The sequence below is a fragment of the Pecten maximus genome, chromosome 7 (assembly GCF_902652985.1).
Source record: "Pecten maximus chromosome 7, xPecMax1.1, whole genome shotgun sequence".
Classification (NCBI taxonomy): Eukaryota; Metazoa; Mollusca; class Bivalvia; order Pectinida; family Pectinidae; genus Pecten; species Pecten maximus.
The window spans coordinates 14,310,430-14,330,390 of record NC_047021.1 but is presented as its reverse complement, the minus strand read 5'-3'; the positions used below and the strand labels follow the sequence as shown (position 1 = coordinate 14,330,390).

At 37.5% G+C, this 19,961-nt stretch overlaps 2 protein-coding genes across 2 annotated transcripts; both read left to right on the top strand.

Annotated features, from left to right (window-relative positions):
- Window positions 1-478: 478 nt before the first annotated feature.
- Window positions 479-5,133, top strand: LOC117331077. The gene is made up of 5 exons (XM_033889673.1): window positions 479-496; window positions 2,318-2,481; window positions 3,623-3,679; window positions 4,321-4,482; window positions 4,912-5,133. Exons 1-5 carry the CDS (start codon window positions 479-481, stop codon window positions 5,105-5,107), a joined length of 597 nt encoding a protein of 198 aa, XP_033745564.1. The 3' UTR covers window positions 5,108-5,133.
- Window positions 5,134-7,430: 2,297 nt separating this feature from the next.
- Window positions 7,431-19,699, top strand: LOC117331696. The gene is made up of 3 exons (XM_033890532.1): window positions 7,431-7,720; window positions 18,718-18,805; window positions 19,176-19,699. The coding sequence occupies exons 1-3, from the start codon at window positions 7,685-7,687 to the stop codon at window positions 19,613-19,615; spliced, it is 564 nt and encodes a 187-aa protein (XP_033746423.1). The 5' UTR covers window positions 7,431-7,684; the 3' UTR covers window positions 19,616-19,699.
- Window positions 19,700-19,961: the final 262 nt, after the last annotated feature.

Sequence of the window (19,961 nt, the reverse complement as noted above, 5' to 3'; positions counted from 1 at the left end):
CCAGGTCAACTTTATTGCAACTGAAACTCATATGATCGTGATGTTTGTCATGTAATTTCCTGGGATGAAAGGCAACACAATTTGCGACAAGAAATGGCCTTGACCTATATTTAAGTACAGTACTTTATGATCAATTCATGATATTATCTTTAAATTCTGTAGTTTATAACAGAATGATTGTCATAAATGCAGTGTTATATATGACAAAAATCTCCTGCCCAGCCAAAGTAGAGCTACATTTTGACTCTCCCTGATCCCAGCTGGCGGTACACAGGGTGTAAGTTTTCTGCTAGGATGGCTTAAATTGACAAACATATTGTAAGCATCACTAAAGTATACAAACCTGATTTAATAAACATTTATTGGTCACAGATGGCTTTCTAATCACGCATTTTATCGAAATAGTTCTATATCACTTGATGTCCCGTAAAGATACACCGTAAAAGAACACAAGTCGGATACCAAAGCGGATATACCAATGTCGGTGTCACTCTGGGTAGGTTTAAATGTACATGTTATATACATATGTGTGTGTTTCCCTATCAGGATACTATTGAGTTATATGATGATGTGTTTACACTGATGCTTCTGGTTTCAAAACATATCACGGTTTTGTTTTAACGTAAACCACTTTTTTTCTGAAAGGAATTTATTTTTAGAAAGCTCCACTGACATGTCTCCCCTTTCATTCACCAAATGGTCGTTGAAATGCTCGGCATAACCACACCCCTTATGTGATTACATTATGACATCGAAATGAAGGTGCTTTCCACAATCAGAAAAACACTTTTCCGTCATATCTTAAGGAAAACGAATTTCCGATTGTAGTTTTAGTTTAAACATATTGTATTGACATAAAATGACAAAGGGATTGGTCGGTAAGTTTTGCCAACTTATTGATGACCTTTCCCGCATAAATGACATATGATAATATACAGTGGTCACATGATGATATGTACAAATATTCAACAATATGATAAACAAAAGATGATTTATGAATTGTCTTTCTTAAAAAATAAAAAAAAGGTTATATTTTATTAGGGATGGAAAAAGAGAGAGAGAATGAGAGACAGGCAGGAGGAGAGAGAGAGGGGGGGGGGGGTGACAATAGTTTTGTATAGCTTGCAACAAGTAAAATTAATGAACTGAGATTGTGTTTCCGATCCTTCCCGACACAGACGACACTTGTTACACTATTCACTTTCCAATCTTTCAGCTGGTTCAAATGTTCATCACATCCCGTGCGTAAGTGGCTTTCTCCTGGTTCCGTCCGCTCTTCCAGTTAACTACGTTTCTCAAGTGCCGTTTGGATCCGGAAGGACCAGAAATACAACCTACATTTTTAGATGGATTCAATTGATCCATTGTTGTCCTTACACTATATATAAAGTACGGATAGATAGGACACTTTTGAAGCAAGTTTATGAACTAATAAGATTAAGAAAAGGAGAGGAAAAAGGGAGGGGGAGTAAGAAACGGCAGCTAGTCGAATCTACCCGACCTTCTCAGGAAGTTTTGCACAGCTTTGGCGATTTTTACATTGTCATTTGGTGAAATATTAGGATCACCTTTACAAAGAACATCAATGTTGGCAGGACCGTACCATGATATTTCAGTAATAAGTGTTCTTCTTAAATTGGCATACAAAGGACAGATAAGGAAAAAATGATAGCAATCTTCAAAGGGATGCCCACATTGACACTCGGGTGAATCTACGAGATTAGCTCTAAAAAGATCATAGTTAAGTGTGCTAGCTCGATTTCTCAGTCGACTGTGGATAATATTTAAATTCCTAGGTCCATAGTTTATAAAATGCTTACTATATAATATATTGTTTGCTGTCATAGATTTCTTTACATTTGACTTAAAAGAACTTAGAGAAGGCGAGTTTCTAATAGTGATATTCAAGTCGTTCCAGAGTTTTGACGTAGAGGGAAAGAAAGAATTGTTTGAAAGTTGTAAACGATTGTACTTTCCGTAAACGATTATTTTCTCGTTTACGGAAAGTGACGAAGGTTCCCGATTCCGGAGGTGACGCTATTTAGTTCCCTGTTTTGGAAAACTACTTGCTACTCGTTGGTTCACCTACCCATCAGGAGCACACACCACCTTGTAATCCGCATTTTTACATTGTTTTCCCCCCTTGTCTTTTGGTTTTTAAACAGTTGTTTCAATTTTGTTGTTTTCCGGATAGCCTGTGAGTTTTGAACTTTGCCCTGTATGATTATGTTGTTATATAGATATTTGTTATACAATACATGTATTCACAATGTATCAATGTTCTCAGAAAAAATGCAAGTATGTGTATACGTATTAGTTTCTAGGCGTTCTGGCGACCCTGATTGCGGTAGGGGGCAATGGTCTATTACCCAACACGTGTAAATTCCCAGGTGTAAAGAAGTTTGATATTGGTTTTGAAAAAGTAACCAACAAGGACAACATCAAGCTGTCAAAGCGTCAGAGATCTATGCAAAACCCAGCGTAAGTACAATACACCAGTGACCTAACCAGATTTCCTTTGTCAAAAACCTATCCATATTCAATTGTCAAATACCTATCCATATTCAATTGTCAAATACCTATCCATATTCAATTGTCAGATACCTCTACTTATTCAATTGTCAAAAACCTATCCATATTCAATTGTCAAAAACCTATCCATATTCAATTGGCAGATACCTATCCATATTCAATTGTGAAATAATATCCATATTCAATTGTCAAATACATATCCATATTCAATTGTCAGATACCTATCCATATTCAATTGCCAGATACCTATCCATATTCAATTGTGAAATACCTATACATATTCAGTTGTAAAATACCTATCCATATTCAATTGTGAAATACCTATCCATATTCAGTTGTGAAATAATATCCATATTCAATTGTCAAATACATATCCGTATTCAATTGTGAAGTACCTATACATATTCAGTTGTAAAATACCTATCCATATTCAATTGTGAAATACCTATCCATATTCAGTTGTGAAATAATATCCATATTCAATTGTCAAATACCTCTACTTATTCAGTTGTGAAATACCTATCCATATTCAATTGTCAGATACCTCTACTTATTCAGTTGTGAAATACCTATCCATATTCAATTGTGAAATACCTATCCATATTCAATTGTGAAATACCTATCCATATTCAATTGTGAAATAATATCCATATTCAATTGTCAAATACATATCTGTATTCAATTGTCAAAAAATCTATCCTATTCAAATGTCAAATACCTATCCATATTAAATTGTCAGAGAAATATATCTTATCCAGATTTTTATTGTGAAGGACCTAGCCAGTTTCCGATTGCAATTCTTTATTAATCTTGAGGGTTACATCTCATCGACATTGTCAAAGACATATCCAGATTCTATTTTACGAAGACTTTTCCGTATATCAATTGTCAAACATCTATCAAGATTCTACCTGTCAAAGACCTACAATACAATGCAGATTCCGTTTGTAATATTGTTATAATCTTATCCAGATTCTATTGTGTTGCCTTAAGACATTTCCATATTTTAGAATTGATCGATACTCCATTTTAAGGGATATTAACGCTTTATCAACAAACAATCTTATATGGTTTTCTTTGTTTGATTCAGAGCTAGCCGTAAAAAGTATCGTGGAGAGATATGGGAAGGCACGCGAGCATCACTAAGGTAAACGTCCAAGGCAGATGTGTCGTACGGAGTTAATGTTATATGTGATGTAAACTGTTTGAGAAGTCATGCTAATTGGTCTTGCCATTTTCACTTTAAATATACAATGTACATGTACGTAAGTCAGATATTGGTAAGGGCGAATGTACCCTAAAACACTGTAGTGGTAGAGAGAATTCCAACTTGAGTTTTAAGCTGAAGAACTTGATGTTTCACAAGGAATAGATAATATTACCTGGTAAATAAAGCCATTTCGAAACTTTTTAAAATAAATGCATTTACCCTATCTTACTTTCAGTGTCTGAATAACATCGTTCTGATGATATCGATATTCCGGGAATTCATTTATACTGAAACAAACAGATTACCAACACTTAAACGTGAATTCAACTCAAAATCGATAAAACAAGGGTAAATATTTACAAAATGTAGATTAAACTGGAGATCATTGAAAAGTGAAGACAAGACCAGTTGTACGGGAAGGATGAGCGTCTTCTAATCTAACGACGGTCCGAAAACATTCGGGGAAATGCGTGTCAGAATTAAATGTCTAGAAACTTTTACAAATTGTCATCCTCCTACACATGTATGTTGGTGTGACGACGATAACTGATCCTGATAATACCCGTCTTGTGTTGTAGCTGTGGGGGATGGCTGAAACAGCAGGTTGGATCACCATTCTTGCGTCTATGTAACGAGAGACGGACATTTACACAGACAGGAAATTACGTCATTTTTAACTCAAGATTCTGTTTAGTGTCCCGTCCATTCAACAGTTTCAAATATCCATCGGTGGAATGTATGTAAGTGATTGATAATGACAGCCTTTTCCTTTTTGCATAGAGATATATAATGATCCACGTTTTTCCTCTGCTTATATTGCAGTTTACATGTTGAGATTGATTCGCTCTTCGTTATCCACAAAAACGCCAAGGACTTCATTGGACGCTGTTCATAATGAAATTTCTTCCCCCTGCCTTTTTAGAGAACGATTATTTTACAGGAGTTTCTAACCAGTCATTTTTTTCTCAGTTTTTCCCTCTCCTGACTGGTACAGCTTGGATGTTATATATGTGTTTTCTATAATCTACATGTACCTCATCACCTTATCTGTTCTTGTCCAACTTTTACACATCCGTTACTACATAAAAGATCAACATTCTATTCGATTGCTAGTAAAATTGTTTTTATCCTTAAGTCTTAACCTAATATATGAATATTCATATCTGCAGTAACGACGAGTGTAAGAATGTGTGGATTCGGCCAGGTGAAGCGTACAGGTGTGTACCAGGAGGCACACGAGAATACGGGGTACCCGTCTACTGCATTAACAAAGGCAAGTCTGCATGGTACACAATGCCCCTCAAGGTCAACACGTGCTGCGTTTGTCGTCACTTCGTCTGTCCGAAACTCCTCCATCATGCCTAACCATGTTAGTAAAGCTATCAAACTTATCTCATTTTGTCAGGGTTTTTTTTCTTGTTCGAGGTAATTGAGAAAGCAGTGCTTAATTCTAAAAAGTTGTGAGTTAGTGAGTTAGAGGATGCGTCAACGTTCGAAGTCTTTCACCTTGAAAACTTTAGAATAATTTATGCGACATGATGAGTAGATCAGTAAATTACACTTTAGTAGACGGGAAGCTGATATATACATTTCCAGGCATAGAAACAATTCTAAAACTATTTAAAATAAACGACACTTTATGGTTATCGTCAACAGGAACAATACCTGAACGTGTATGGTTATCGTCAACAGGAACAATACCTGAACGTGTATGATGATAGTAGATACGACAAATGTATGCAATACGAATACGTGATCATGTCGACTCACCAATATATTGGGTGGACGCGCATATCCCAACTTAACCAAGATGATGTCATTCTGTAGAAATCTGTGGTTCTAGTGCTAGGAGATACGAGGCCGACATAGAGTCATATGCGTGTTTGACGTGTACGAGCTGTTAAATATCAAGGTGTGTTTGTGGTAATGAATATTGTAGACAGGTTCAATTTGGTAACAAGCGCTCCATCAACGTCATCTGGCAAACAAATAAATATGGAGTAGCTGCATGAAACATACGAGGCAGCCAAGAAGAAAACCTGCTTAAAGGGGGAAGACCGAAGACAGTTATGAGCAAGGATCTATGAGATGCCAACCAAAAAATCAAGCAAACATAGACGTTAAATCAAAATCAAAATCGCTTAAAGGAGGACAAACAAGATACATGTATAAGTTAAGTTTACATATTGACTCATGCAAATATGAAGTGAGAGCAAGACCATGTGGTCAGGAAGGGAAAGCGTCTACTGCTTCATCGACAATAACCGCCATACAAATGTAGCTCAATATCGAAAATGCTGTCAATATGCTTTGTATCATTATCACAGTTTTCATTCACGAGATAGCTCACAATGTAAGAGTAATGAGGTGTGGAAATGGAAATGTGCGATATATGGGCAGAGACATCGACAGAGATATATCTGTTAAATATGGGCTGAGATATATACGTTTTACATGGACAGATATATATATACGTTATATATGGACAGAGATATATACGTCATATATGGACAGCGATATAAACGACATATGGACAGAGATATATTCGACATATGGACAGAGACATATACGTTAAATATACGACATATGGACAGATACATACGTTAAATATACGATATATGGGCAGAGATATATACGATATATGGACAGAGACATATACGATATATGGACAGAGGTATAAACGATATATGGACAGAGATATATACGACCTTTGGACAGAGATATATACCACATATGGACAGAGACATATACGTTAAATATACGACATATGGACAGATACATACGTTAAATATACGATATATGGGCAGAGACATATACGATATATGGACAGAGACATATACGATACATGGACAGAGGTATAAACGATATATGGACAGAGATATATACGACCTTTGGACAGAGATATATACGATATATGGACAGACATATATACGACATATGGACAGAGATATATACGACCTATGGACAGAGATATATACGATATATGGACAGAGACATATACGATATATGGACGGAGATATATACGATATATGGACAGAGATATATACGACCTATGGACAGAGATATATACGACATATGGAGAGACGTATATACGACATATGGACAGAGATATATACGATATATGGACAGAGATATATACGACATATGGACAGAGATATATACGACATATGGACTGAGATATATACGACATATGGACAGAGATATATACGACATATGGACAGACGTATATACGACATATGGACAGACGTATATACGATATATGGCAGAGATATATACGACATATGGACAGACGTATAACGATATATGGACAGAGATATATACGACATATGGACAGACGTATATACGATATATGGACAGAGATAACGACATTTGGACAGAGATATATACGATATATGGACAGAGGTATATACGATATATGGACAGAAATATATACGACATTTGGACAGAGATATGTACGACATTTGGACAGAGATATATACGACATTTGGACAGAGATATATACGATATATAAATATATACGACACATGGACAGATATATACGACATATGGGCAGAAATCTACAAGATATGGACAGAGGCATGGTGAAGGAAACTGGAAAGGAGGACAGGGGGACGGTACACATTGACCTGGGTATGTACGAGATGTAGATGTGTACGGGTATATAGATAGAGGTGTGTATGGTTATTTATATACGAGACAGGACGAATAGTGTACCGACATCACTGGCAGAGTGATGGATAGCACTCGAGTGGGAAATGCCCGCAGTGATTCAAGTACACCGACTCGTAATATTAGCACTGAGTGAACGGTGATACAGGAGGACAATTTCGGGATTATATCGATTGTCTTTTAACGGTATGAAATTTCTGGAGCTTCCAAAAGGAAAGTTGTTAAAAAAGCACATTTTTTGAGAAAGCTAACCAGGTCAAACAACAAGGAAACATGGCCTTTGGGTGTAAGGGGTCGGAGGTTGTACGGGTGAGTACATTTCACGGTACTACAGGTATAGATATTATAAATATACCTGTTTTGTTCAGGAAAATTATTCTTTAGATATTTTTTAATTTTGATATTTCCGCAACAAATCCATATGTATCATTCAGTCAATGATATATATTAAATTGTGAAATATTCTACATGGGTATAACTACTGTAAACTTCATTTTAGCGTGCAAGGGAGTGAAACCTGAGTACCCGGAGAAAACACGCGTGGTCGCACAAGTGACCCCCGACGAATTACATTTTGTAACGCATTGCTGTTGGTGGCAATGCAGCACTCTAACATATTCCATATCAAACTTATTTTGATGTAAAGAAATAATCATAGAATAGGTACACACATAGGATCTAAGATATATTTCAACAAAAATATCGTGAGTGTCCTTTCCTGAATCCGTCTTGGTAATTGGTAGGAACGTTGATATAGATAGCTAAATGGTGTAATTAGGAATGTCCATCCATTTGCACTATTAGTAGATGTATATCTGTGTCACCTAGAGCTTTACTTTCTGAAGTTACACCGGTTACCATTCTCGACAAGGATGGTCAGTTTGATGAAGCAGAGAAGTTGACGGAGAAGATTGAGATCGATGAAGATTGAGATCAATGAAGACTTTCTCCCGTCTACTGAAGCTGAGAATTGGAAACAACTCGTCATGTCGTTTCAGAATATTTTTCCAATAATGACAATTATATAGAATTTTCTAATGCTGCGAGGCACAGGCTAGATATGCATGATACAAAACGTATCAAGCAAAGACACAGGATGATACCACCATCCATGAGAGAAGTAAAGAACCATCTTAATACTTTTCTGGACCGTTTTCTTTTTCCGTCCGTCACACAGACCGTGGTCTTCGCCAGTCGTGTTAGCCAGAAAGTAGAATGGAGAATAACGTACATTGTATGCGAGTTGATTTCCGGGAGATTAACCAGAGGACCATAAGCGATTCCTAAACTCTACCCCAAATTGAGGAGATCCTAGAGTGCTTATCTAGACAAAATACTTCACAGTCTTGGATATGATGTCTGGTCATCACCAGATAGAGGTGGATGACTGTCATAAAGAATATACAGCTTTCAATGTTGTCCTTTAGGATTTTATGAGTATACAAGGATGCCGTTTGGATTGTTGAACGTACCTGCAACCTACTGACGGCTCATGGACGAATGCCTAGGTGACCTCACCTCAGTATCTGTTATATATTTGAATTATTTAATTATCTCTTCAAATTCTTTTGAGGAATATCAGCGTCGCCTAGAAAAGGTACTTCAGAGATTAAGGGAATGTGGTTTGAAATTGTCTCCTCGAACTTCGAAGAAATGCAACTTTTTCCAAAGGACAGATGTTTATCTTGGACATATGCTTTCTGAGGAGGGGATTTCACTTGATCCTAGTAATATTGAGAAAATGCTTATTTTGCCAGAGCCACATCTCCAGAGGAGGTTCGTGCCCTTTTTTTTTTTACTTCGCCGGATATTACAGGAAGTTCTTCAAAGACTTTTCCAAGATTGTTAAGCCATTGAATGAGCTGTTACCTGCATATCAAGAGTAGAGGGCGAAAGAAGATTAAGATAAAACCTGATGCCAACTGGAAATAAAGCCAAGCTGAGAAACAAGCTATGAGAAGTTGAAGGAATATTTGGCGACACCACCAGTGCTACAGCCCATTTCAGAGCCAGGAACTCCAAGTGGGCAGGGTAGTTCTGATCTGACTATAGAGAGTCATATGCTTGCAAAACTTATCACTGACGCTGGTACAGAACAACGACTAACATCTATCCGCATGCGTCGGTATGAAGATCAACAGGTTGATTTGGTTGCGCATATCATAGCAGTGGTGGTGTCGACAAATATTCCTTCAACTTCTCAAAAGCTTGTTTCTTAGCTTGGCTCCATTTCCAGTGAAATTCCCCCCTCAGAAAGCATATGTCTAAGGTAAACAGCTCTTCTTTGGAAAAACCTGATTTCAACTTCAGCAAATTGAAGATAATTGGCAAACAGGAGAGCTAAAAACGTTGGTTTAAAATGGATAACATAATTTTGGTTTGCTAATATGAACCTAGAGAATCAATAAAAGTAATATGTAGTGATAAAGCATTCTAGTCGGTGATTGTTCTGGGAAATAATGAGAATGTTCTACTCTGTGTTCTATATGGTGAAATTTGATATGAATTGGAGTGGAAATTTCGAGAGAAACGGTTTGGTGGATTGAGAACGATTTTTCTCTACAGCAATAAGGTTATGCTTCATTTTGAAAAATGATGCAAGCCTTGCGTTTTTTTCTGATATATGCTAAAGAGCGTTATTCTATGATTCTTAACATCTCCAACACCAGAGCTGTTTCCTAATTGTTTAGAAGACATAATAATGCTGGCGTTTTGACTTTGTTGGAACCTATTTTGATGTTTCTTCTTGAAAAGCCCAGGGTTGACTTTGCATATGTATTATAAATATGGGTTTCTAATTTGAGATTTGATTGGAGAGTTACTCCCACTTATTTTGCTTCTGTTACATGATTGAGTTCCTATCTATGTAGTGTGTAAGAGAAATATACTGGACTTTTATTGTTGGAGATGGATATGATGGAACATTTATCAGAATGGAATAACATATCCCAACGACTTTCCCAGAGTGCTATCTTGTCTAGGTCTTTCTGTAGACTATCTGAATCTGAATTAGAACTTACTCGTCAGCAAAAAGTAACAAAAAACTAACAGTAGAGTTGATGTCAATAGGCATGTCATTTATATAGAGACGTAGAGAAGGGAAAAGACAAGGACTGATGACAGAGCCTTGAGGCACTCCTGATAAACGCCTTAGAGAAGCCCGTCGTGAGGACATCACTATGCCTTCCATCATCTACTGTACAATCTGGGTTACATCATCAAGGAAATCTGACTCTCGCATGATCTTTAACCGGAAACCGTGTTGGATTGGGTATAGGACGTTATGGTTGTCAGCATGGTTCATAATGTTGGATACTACAATGTGTTCTAGAATTTTGCAGATTAATGATATTAGCCTATAATTTTAAGGACTGTACGTGGGTCCTTTTTTTATATATAGGTGACACATATGTAAACTTCTAATCCTTTGGGACTTTGCCAGAATTTAATGATTTGCTGACAATCATTTGTAGGATTGGGTCAATTTCAAGAGGGGAAGATTGTTTCGCCTTTTTGTATAGGCAGTCTCTCTTTTTTTTTTTTTTATAGATTTTTTTATTTAAAGAGTTACCTATGGACGGTTCTGTTTTTGCTTTATCAATTTGGTTTGAATATGCTCATTTATCAGTAGAGATAGTTTGTCTTTATAAAGCCACCAGAGGTGATCACCATCTTGGTTATGTGGGAGTTAGAGAATCATAAAAGGCAGAAAGTTCCGTTTTCATTGTTATCCAGTTAGCGTTATTATATGTTGGTACATAGTGGTGAGGTAATTAGCCTTTTTGGGAGTGACAGGTTGAAGTCTACAACGACAACATCATGATATGATATTTGAGTCTTGTTCTTCCAGCCCCAGCTTTGGTAATTAAAATCACCTAATTTAATAGTGGCATTATCAATAGATGTTGGTTTTCTAAGAGATATGCCAAGATTTTGGAGGCTATTAATCTATGATAATTTGGGATTATAAAATGAACGGAAATTAAGGGTTTTTTTCCTTCTTTTTTTTGCCAGAGATATTAGGAACATAGGAAATATTTATATTATACAATGTATTGATATTGATATGGATATAGAGGCTACAAGCCTGCGTCCATTATTTATGCTAATAAATGCTAATAAATGCTAATAAATTAATTTTTGTCCATTCAATTTCCGTAGGGTCATCTTCCGATGATAGTTCATGAATTTTGTCACCTACAAACTCTGATCTGTTAGCCACCAGTACACCACTACCGCATTCCTTATCAGAAGATATCGTTCTGTCTTTACGATTAAAATTGCCTGGAACAATTTCAGTACAATGGATGCTAGGGTCTAGCCAATTTTCAGTGCCAATAATGATGGCAGGTTGGTTGGTATCAGTTTTGTTATACAGTAGGTGTTGTTTTTGCTGACTATTAGGAATCTAAGTGGGGTCATGCTTTTCCTGGAATGCCGCTGTTTGCCTCTTATAGGTGTTGATGAGTGTATAGGTTTTGTTTGGGATTTGAAGCGGCTACTAGATGGGTTTTTTTTTGTAAGCTAGCAATAGAATCTAAACTGTTGTTACTAGTTAGATAGCTATTTCCGAGACTGCCAACATGGATGTACTAACAACATGAAGGTCGTATGGGATACTGCTGTAAATGGGCTGGTTATAATGCAACACTAGCTTGTTATATGCTATCTTTCAATTTTAGATGTATGGCTATGTATACTTTGGCAATCTGTGTGATACAATTGATCACAAGACTCGCATACAATGCCTTTCTGTTGTCATGAAACATGATGTTCACATGTACCACAGGGAAACAGTTGTGCTGTCATTTCTAAGACCAGGATTTGCTGCAATCGTGCAAAAAGAAGTGGGACTAGAGTTTTCTTGGCCTAAGATACTATACAGCATGTTATTGTGGGGATGGTACAAGAGGGATATAGATGGTAGTAACTTATCACAAATCGTACATTAACACACGTTAACATACGTACTAGTGCCAGAGCGATAGGTGGTATGCTATGTAATATGCAGGATTGGTACAAGGACGAGATATTCAGGGTTCGTACAACTGTCAACATGTGGGAAAATAGCTCTGTTTCAGGTAGATTAACACAACTAAAGCCCACCAGGATGAGCAAAAACAAAAGCCGATTGATGATCATGGTGAACAGATCTAAAATTGTAATTTACCTCCGTTGTGAGGGGCCTATGAACAGATGACAACAGGTACACGACGATGTTACTTACAATGAGGTTAACATCTTGGTAACCAGTGCGACCCTGGATCAGGGTATGCAACACGAACAGATGAAAGCATTGTTAGTGATGATGATCACACAAAGTGCTGGGTTGTTGATTACGGAAAGGTAGATGTTGGGTAATTGTACTTCTCTTCACTTTTATGTATGGGTATTATGCTAACCGAATTAATAAGTGAGGAGTACATCAGTCCTCCAGGGATTCACTAAGAGTACATCGGTCCTCCAGGGATTCACTAAGAGTACATCATTCCTCATGGGATTCACTAAGAGTACATCAGTCCTCCAGGGATTCACTAAGAGTACATCAGTCCTCCAGGGATTCACTAAGAGTACATCATTCCTCCAGGGATTCACTAAGAGCACATCAGTCATCCAAGGATTCACTAAGAGTACATCGGTCCTCCAGGGATTCACTAAGAGTATATCAGTCCCCCAGGGATTCACTAAGAGTACATCAGTCATACAGACATTCACTAAGAGTACATCGGTCCTCCAGGGATTCACTAAGAGTACATCAGTCATTCAGGGATTCACTAAGAGCACATCAGTCTTCCAGGGATTCACTAAGAGTACATCAGTCATCTAGGGATTCAATAAAAGTACATCGGTCATCCAGGGATTCACTAAGAGTACATCGGTCCTCCAGGGATTCACTAAGAGTACATCGGTCCTCCAGGGATTCACTAAGAGTACATCGGTCCTCCAGGGATTCATTAAGAGTACATCAGTCCTCCAGGGATTCATTAAGAGTACATCAGTCCTCCAGGGATTCACTAAGAGTACATCGGTCCTCCAGGGATTCATTAAGAGTACATCAGTCCTCCAGGGATTCATTAAGAGTACATCGGTCCTCCAGGGATTCACTAAGAGTACATCGGTCCTCCAGGGATTCACTAAGAGTACACCGGTCCTCCAGGGATTCACTAAGAGTACATCGGTCATCCAGGGATTCACTAAGAGTACATCAGTCATCCAGGGATTCACTAAGAGTACATCGGTCCTCCAGGGATTCACTAAGATTACATCAGTCCTCCAAGGATTCACTAAGAGTACATCAGCCCTCCAGGGATTCACTAAGAGTACATCAGTCCTCCAGGGATTCACTAAAAGTACATCAGTCATCCAGGGATTCACTAAGAGTAAATCAGTCCTCATGGGATTCACTAAGAGTACATCAGTCCTCCAGGGATTCACTAATAGTACATCAGTCCTCCAGGGATTCACTAGAAGTACATCAGTCATCAAGGAATTCACTAAGAGTACATCAGTCATCCAAGGATTCACTAAGAGTACATCAGTCACCCAAGGATTCACTAAGAGTACATCAGTCATCCAGGGATTCACTAAGAGTACATCAGTCATCAAGGGATTCACTAAGAGTACAGTCAGTCATCCAAGGATTCACTAAGAGTACATCAGTCCTCCAGGGATTCACTAAGAGTACATCAGTCATCCAGGGATTCACTAAGAGTACATTAGTCCTCCAGGGATTCACTAAGAGTACATCAGTCTTCCAGGGATTCACTAAGAGTACATCAGTCCTCCAGGGATTCACTAAGAGTGCATCAGTCATCCAAGGATTCACTAAGAGTGCATCAGTCATCCAAGGATTCACTAAGAGTACGTCAGTCATCCAAGGATTCACTAAGAGTACATCAGTCATCCAGGGATTCACTAAGAGTACATCAGGTCCTCCAGGGATTCACTAAGAGTACATCAGTCATCTAGGGATTCACTAAGAGTGCGTCAGTCATCCAAGGATTCACTAAGAGTGAGTCAGTCATCCAAGGATTCACTAAGAGTGCGTCAGTCATCCAGGGTTTCACTAAGAGTACATCAGTCATCCAGGGATTCACTAAGAGTACATCAGTCATCCAGGGATTCACTAAGAGTACATCGGTCATCCAGGGATTCACTAAGAGTACATCAGTCCTCCAGGGATTCACTAAGAGTACATCGGTCCTCCAGGGATTCACTAAGAGTACATCAGTCCTCCAGGGATTCACTAAGAGCACATCAGTCCTCCAAGGATTCACTAAGAGTACATCAGTCCTCCAGGGATTCACTAAAAGTACATCGGTCCTCCAGGGATTCACTAAGAGTGCATCAGTCCTCCAGGGATTCACTAAGAGTACATCAGTCCTCCAGGGATTCACTAAAAGTACATCGGTCCTCCAGGGATTCACTAAGAGTACATCAGTCCTCCAGGGATTCACTAAGAGTACATCAGTCCTCCAGGGATTCACTAAGAGTACATCAGTCATCGAAGGATTCACTAAGAGTACATCAGTCCTCCAGGGATTCACTAAGAGTACATCAGTCCTCCTGGGATTCACTAAGAGTGCATCAGTCCTCCAGGGATTCACTAAGAGTGCATCAGTCCTCCAGGGATTCACTAAGAGTACATCAGTCCTCCAAGGGATTCACTAAGAGTACATCAGTCCTCCAGGGATTCACTAAAAGTACATCGGTCATACAGGGATTTTACTTTATTTCACGAACCTATCTCTTCAGATATATTCGCGAATTCATGTTTTCGTAATCGATGATCTAGAAATAACTTTAAATTCGGGAATGATGAGCTTTTAGATTCACGAACTCCGAATATAAGACTCGTATCGGTAACCGATAACTAGGCTGCCATCCGAAGATGTTATTTTCGTTGATGGTTTTGAATTCGCGATTGACCCCCTCGCGAATTAACGCGAAAATAAATCCCACGCGATATATATGTGTGATTTACAGTACTAAGTATTTGGTCGATGTCTTTGTTTTATCTATGAAGCTGCCTGCTCACACCCAGTTGGGGTATTTTAATGGTCGGTGCGGGATATTGTACTAACCTTTCACTAGAGCAGCACGCTTTCGATTCCCCATCTCACGTGAAAGGGTTTGGGATCAACTTCCCAACAACGTGGGTTTTCACCGGGTACTCACTTTTCTTCCCATATTAATACCCTTTGCGCTTCGATCCGCGCCATCAACAGTGATACATATCAGCTATACTTATTGTTTAATTGTTGTAAAATAAGTAAATTTTGATTTACGACTTAGTTTGGTTATTTTGTACTGCCCTAGCCATTTCCTTTGTAATTGTGATGCTGGTAAGTAGTGGTCATATCATGTATGCAGACCCGAACATTCCCCTGTGCTGATGCGCGTGATGTTGAAAAATGTTGGTCCTTTACAGATACGTGTGATGTTTTTTTTTTTTATAATTTACTTTTTATTCAGTGTTTTCATCAAAAAATGTACAATACATAACTTTCTCACACATACACACACACACACATACTAAGGCTTGTATACACTCAATCAATTAAATTTACTAAATTTGTATAAATCAAAGATATTCAAAATTACTGTAATTTATCACATACTTAAGCATTGAACTGTTTTTGTATGGTATTTATGATCTATTTGAACGACAGAGCTTTGCAAGCAAACAACATAATGGTGCGCGCTAGCGCATTATGATTTGTTTGCTTGCAAAGCTCTGTCGTTCAAATAGATCATAAATACCATACAAAAACAGTTCAACGCTTATATTTACATTTTCCAACGATTTGATTTGTTTTCCTTTGACAGATCATATTAAAAAAATTCATAATTCCCGCGTTACCGACAGGCAACACAAATTTTAGCCGTTAACTGGAACACCCTTCATGTCTCGTGCAGATTGGCAAACAAAATCGGCAACAAAATAGTGCTTGAAAAAAACCCCCAACAATTTATTATATTCAACATTTATTACAAACAAAGTATATGGCATGTTTTCTCATAATAAATTATTTGACAAAAATATGTATTTTTGCTCAAATTTATCTATAACAATGCTTTCAGTATATTGGCCCGGAACAAAATATTGCGCAGGTCTGTGTTGTATTACTACGCTGATACTGTCGCGTGATGCATTGCACTTAAACAAACATCAACGACACAACTCTCAAAAAGGCTTTATAGTGACAATGCCATACAAATGTAAATATACACATTTATACACACACACACATACATATGTCCCACACAAACACATTAAATGCCGAGAAAACTAAATAATCAAGATTTCTGTACTGTAAATACATTGCATCAATTAAACTCACAATTTACCCATGTATAATTTCTTTACTACAATTTGTTTATATATTTCACCATCAAATACACACACATACACACACCCTTCCATGCATACCCTCATATACCCGCTTCCTCACATAAATAAACACTCTCACATACATACACACCCTTACATACGTGTGATGTTGATAAATGGTGATTCTCTACAGATTCGTGTGATGTTGATACATGGTGATTCTCTACAGATTCGTGTGATGTTGATAAATGGTGATTCTCTACAGATTCGTGTGATGTTGATGTGATGTTGATGTGATGTTGATAAATGGTGATCCTTTAGTGATACGTGTGATGTTGATAAATGGTCATCTGATGTTGATAAATGGTGATCCCTTATAGATACGTGTGATGTTGATAAATGGTGATCCTTTAGTGATATGTGTGATGTTGATTAATGTTGATCCCTTATAGATACGTGTGATGTTGATAAATGGTGATCCTTTAGTGATATGTGTGATGTTGATAATTGGTGATCCCTTATAGATACGTGTGATGTTGATAAATGGTGATCCTTTAGTGATACGTGTGATGTTGATAAATGGTGATCCCTTATAGATACGTGTGATGTTGATAAATGTTGATCCTTTAGTGATACGTGTGATGTTGATAAATGGTGATCCTTTATAGATACGTGTGATGTTGATAAATGGTGATCCTTTACAGATACGTGTGGTGTTGATAAATGGTGATCCTTTACAGATACGTGTGATGTTGATAAATGTTGATCCTTTAGTGATATGTGTGATGGTGATCAATGGTGATCCTTTACAGATACGTGTGATGTTGATAAATGATGATCCTTTAGTGATACATGTGATGTTGATCCTTTAGTGATATGTGTGATTTTGTTAAATGGTCATCTGATGTTGATAAATGTTGATCCTTTAGTGATACGTGTGATGTTGATAAATGTTGATCCTTTAGTGATACGTGTGATGTTGATAAATGGTCATCTGATGTTGATAAATGTTGATCCTTTAGTGATATGTGTGATGTTGATAAATGGTGATCCTTTACAGATACGTGTGATGTTGATAAATGGTGATCCTTTAGCGATACGTGTGATGTTGATAAATGGTGATCCTTTACAGATACGTGTGATGTTGATAAATGATGATCCTTTAGTGATATGTGTGATGTTGATCCTTTAGTGATACGTGTGATGTTGATAAATGGTGATCTTTTAGTGATATGTGTGATGTTGATAAATGGTGATCCTTTAGTGATATGTGTGATGTTGATCCTTTAGTGATACGTGTGATGTTGATAAATGTTGATCCTTAAGTGATACGTGTGATGTTGATAAATGTTGATCCTTTACAGATACGTGTGATGTTGATAAATGGTGATCCTTTAGTGATATGTGTGATGTTGATAAATGGTGATCCTTTATAGATACGTGTGATGTTGATAAATGATGATCCTTTAGTGATATGTGTGATGTTGATCCTTTAGTGATACGTGTGATGTTGATCCTTTAGTGATATGTGTGATGTTGATCCTTTAGTGATACGTGTGATGTTGATAAATGGTGATCCTTTAGTGATATGTGTGATGTTGATAAATGGTGATCCTTTAGTGATACGTGTGATGTTGATAAATGGTGATCCTTTAGTGATACGTGTGATGTTGATAAATGGTGATCCTTTAGTGATATGTGATGTTGATAAATGGTGATCCTTTAGTGATACGTGTGATGTTGATAAATGTTGATCCTTTAGTGATACATATGATGTTGATAAATGGTCATCTGATGTTGATAAATGTTGATCCTTAAGTGATACGTGTGATGTTGATAAATGGTCATCTGATGTTGATAAATGTTGATCCTTAAGTGATATGTGTGATGTTGATAAATGGTCATCTGATGTTGATAAATGTTGATCCTTAAGTGATACGTGTGATGTTGATTTAGTGGTGATCCTTTACAGATACGTGTATTGTTCCTGTTGCTGTTATTGGCGGGCTGTTCTTGTGGATGGTTGTTCCGCAGAAAAGAAAATCTCCACGCATGTTCAAGTATGTTGTGCTGCTCATGTATTTTATTGTTGTTATTACGAGCCTTTCTGAAAAACAAATCATGTAAAATATATGTACTTTTTTCACATCACTGCTTTTATAAACACCTACCATCGAGGATTTTGTATGTATCTTGCTCTATATCACACTTATTTATTACAGTCCCAATGAAAATGTTTTCTTCGGTTCAAGCTGACCCGAGTTACGATTTGAAGAAAATTGTTACCGGACTCTATACTCAGATCAGAACATTTTAAATGTTTCTCTCTTTGCATTCTACAGAAACCAATGGAGCTAGAAAACTGTTCAAAGCTACCGAAAACCATATTTTATTATACTTTTTCTCAACGTCTTTTCTGTTATATTCCAGCAAAGCGTAGTCCCGACGAGAAGCCATACTTCTTTGGCACGACAAGTTTGCTTTGCATGACGTATAGCTACTATTTTAGGCGTAGCAAGCGCTCCGCCAGAATGCCAACAATGTTGCCCATACATAGTTGGCTCTATTACGAAGGCAAATACGTGGAGTTCGGCATCTACCACAACTACAGAAAGCCCTATAACTATTCCATCTCCATAGAACGCCCGGCCGTCGGGGACAAATGTGCCTTTAGATTGGACCAGACACCTCAAGGCTACAGTAGTCTGGGTGTCGACTGTATCGAGGGGTGTGCCCGGAACTACGTCAGAACGTACGGCGAATATCGCCTCTTTACCAACAACTGTCACGTGTTCTTAAACAGGATATCCAAGATTCTTTGTCACTCCGACACCTGTCCGAGCTGGTGTTTGTATAATCAGACAGCTTAATCAGATGTCTGCCGAGACTGTTCACTATCTGAAGCAAATGTTTCTGTGCCTTTGTTTCGAAGGGAGTAAAATTTTCAGGTCAAAGAGTGGTGTTGTTTTTCGATAGAACGGCAACATAGACACTTAATATGATATATACCGAAAAAATGCCAATAAAACAAAACAAAAATGAAATAATTTAAGAAAAAAAGTATATTGCATTCTTGTGCTATATCGATCTTCTTAGCAACCTTGGATTGAATATATGCCATAACAAATCGGAGGCTTTTGGTTAGCCAATTTATTAATTACTGAAATATTAAAACCTGACCATAATCGATAAAATGAAATCTATTGAAGGTTACAA

Coding starts and splice junctions, on each gene's coding strand:
- LOC117331077 (XM_033889673.1), top strand. Junction 2,482..3,622: donor AGATCTATGCAAAACCCAGC/GTAAGTACAATA, acceptor TGTTTGATTCAG/AGCTAGCCGTAAAAAGTATC. Junction 4,483..4,911: donor TATCCATCGGTGGAATGTAT/GTAAGTGATTGA, acceptor TCATATCTGCAG/TAACGACGAGTGTAAGAATG.
- LOC117331696 (XM_033890532.1), top strand. CDS start 7,685: ATGGCCTTTGGGTGTAAGGGGTCGGAGGTTGTACGG. Junction 7,721..18,717: donor AGGGGTCGGAGGTTGTACGG/GTGAGTACATTT, acceptor GATCCTTTACAG/ATACGTGTATTGTTCCTGTT. Junction 18,806..19,175: donor AAATCTCCACGCATGTTCAA/GTATGTTGTGCT, acceptor GTTATATTCCAG/CAAAGCGTAGTCCCGACGAG.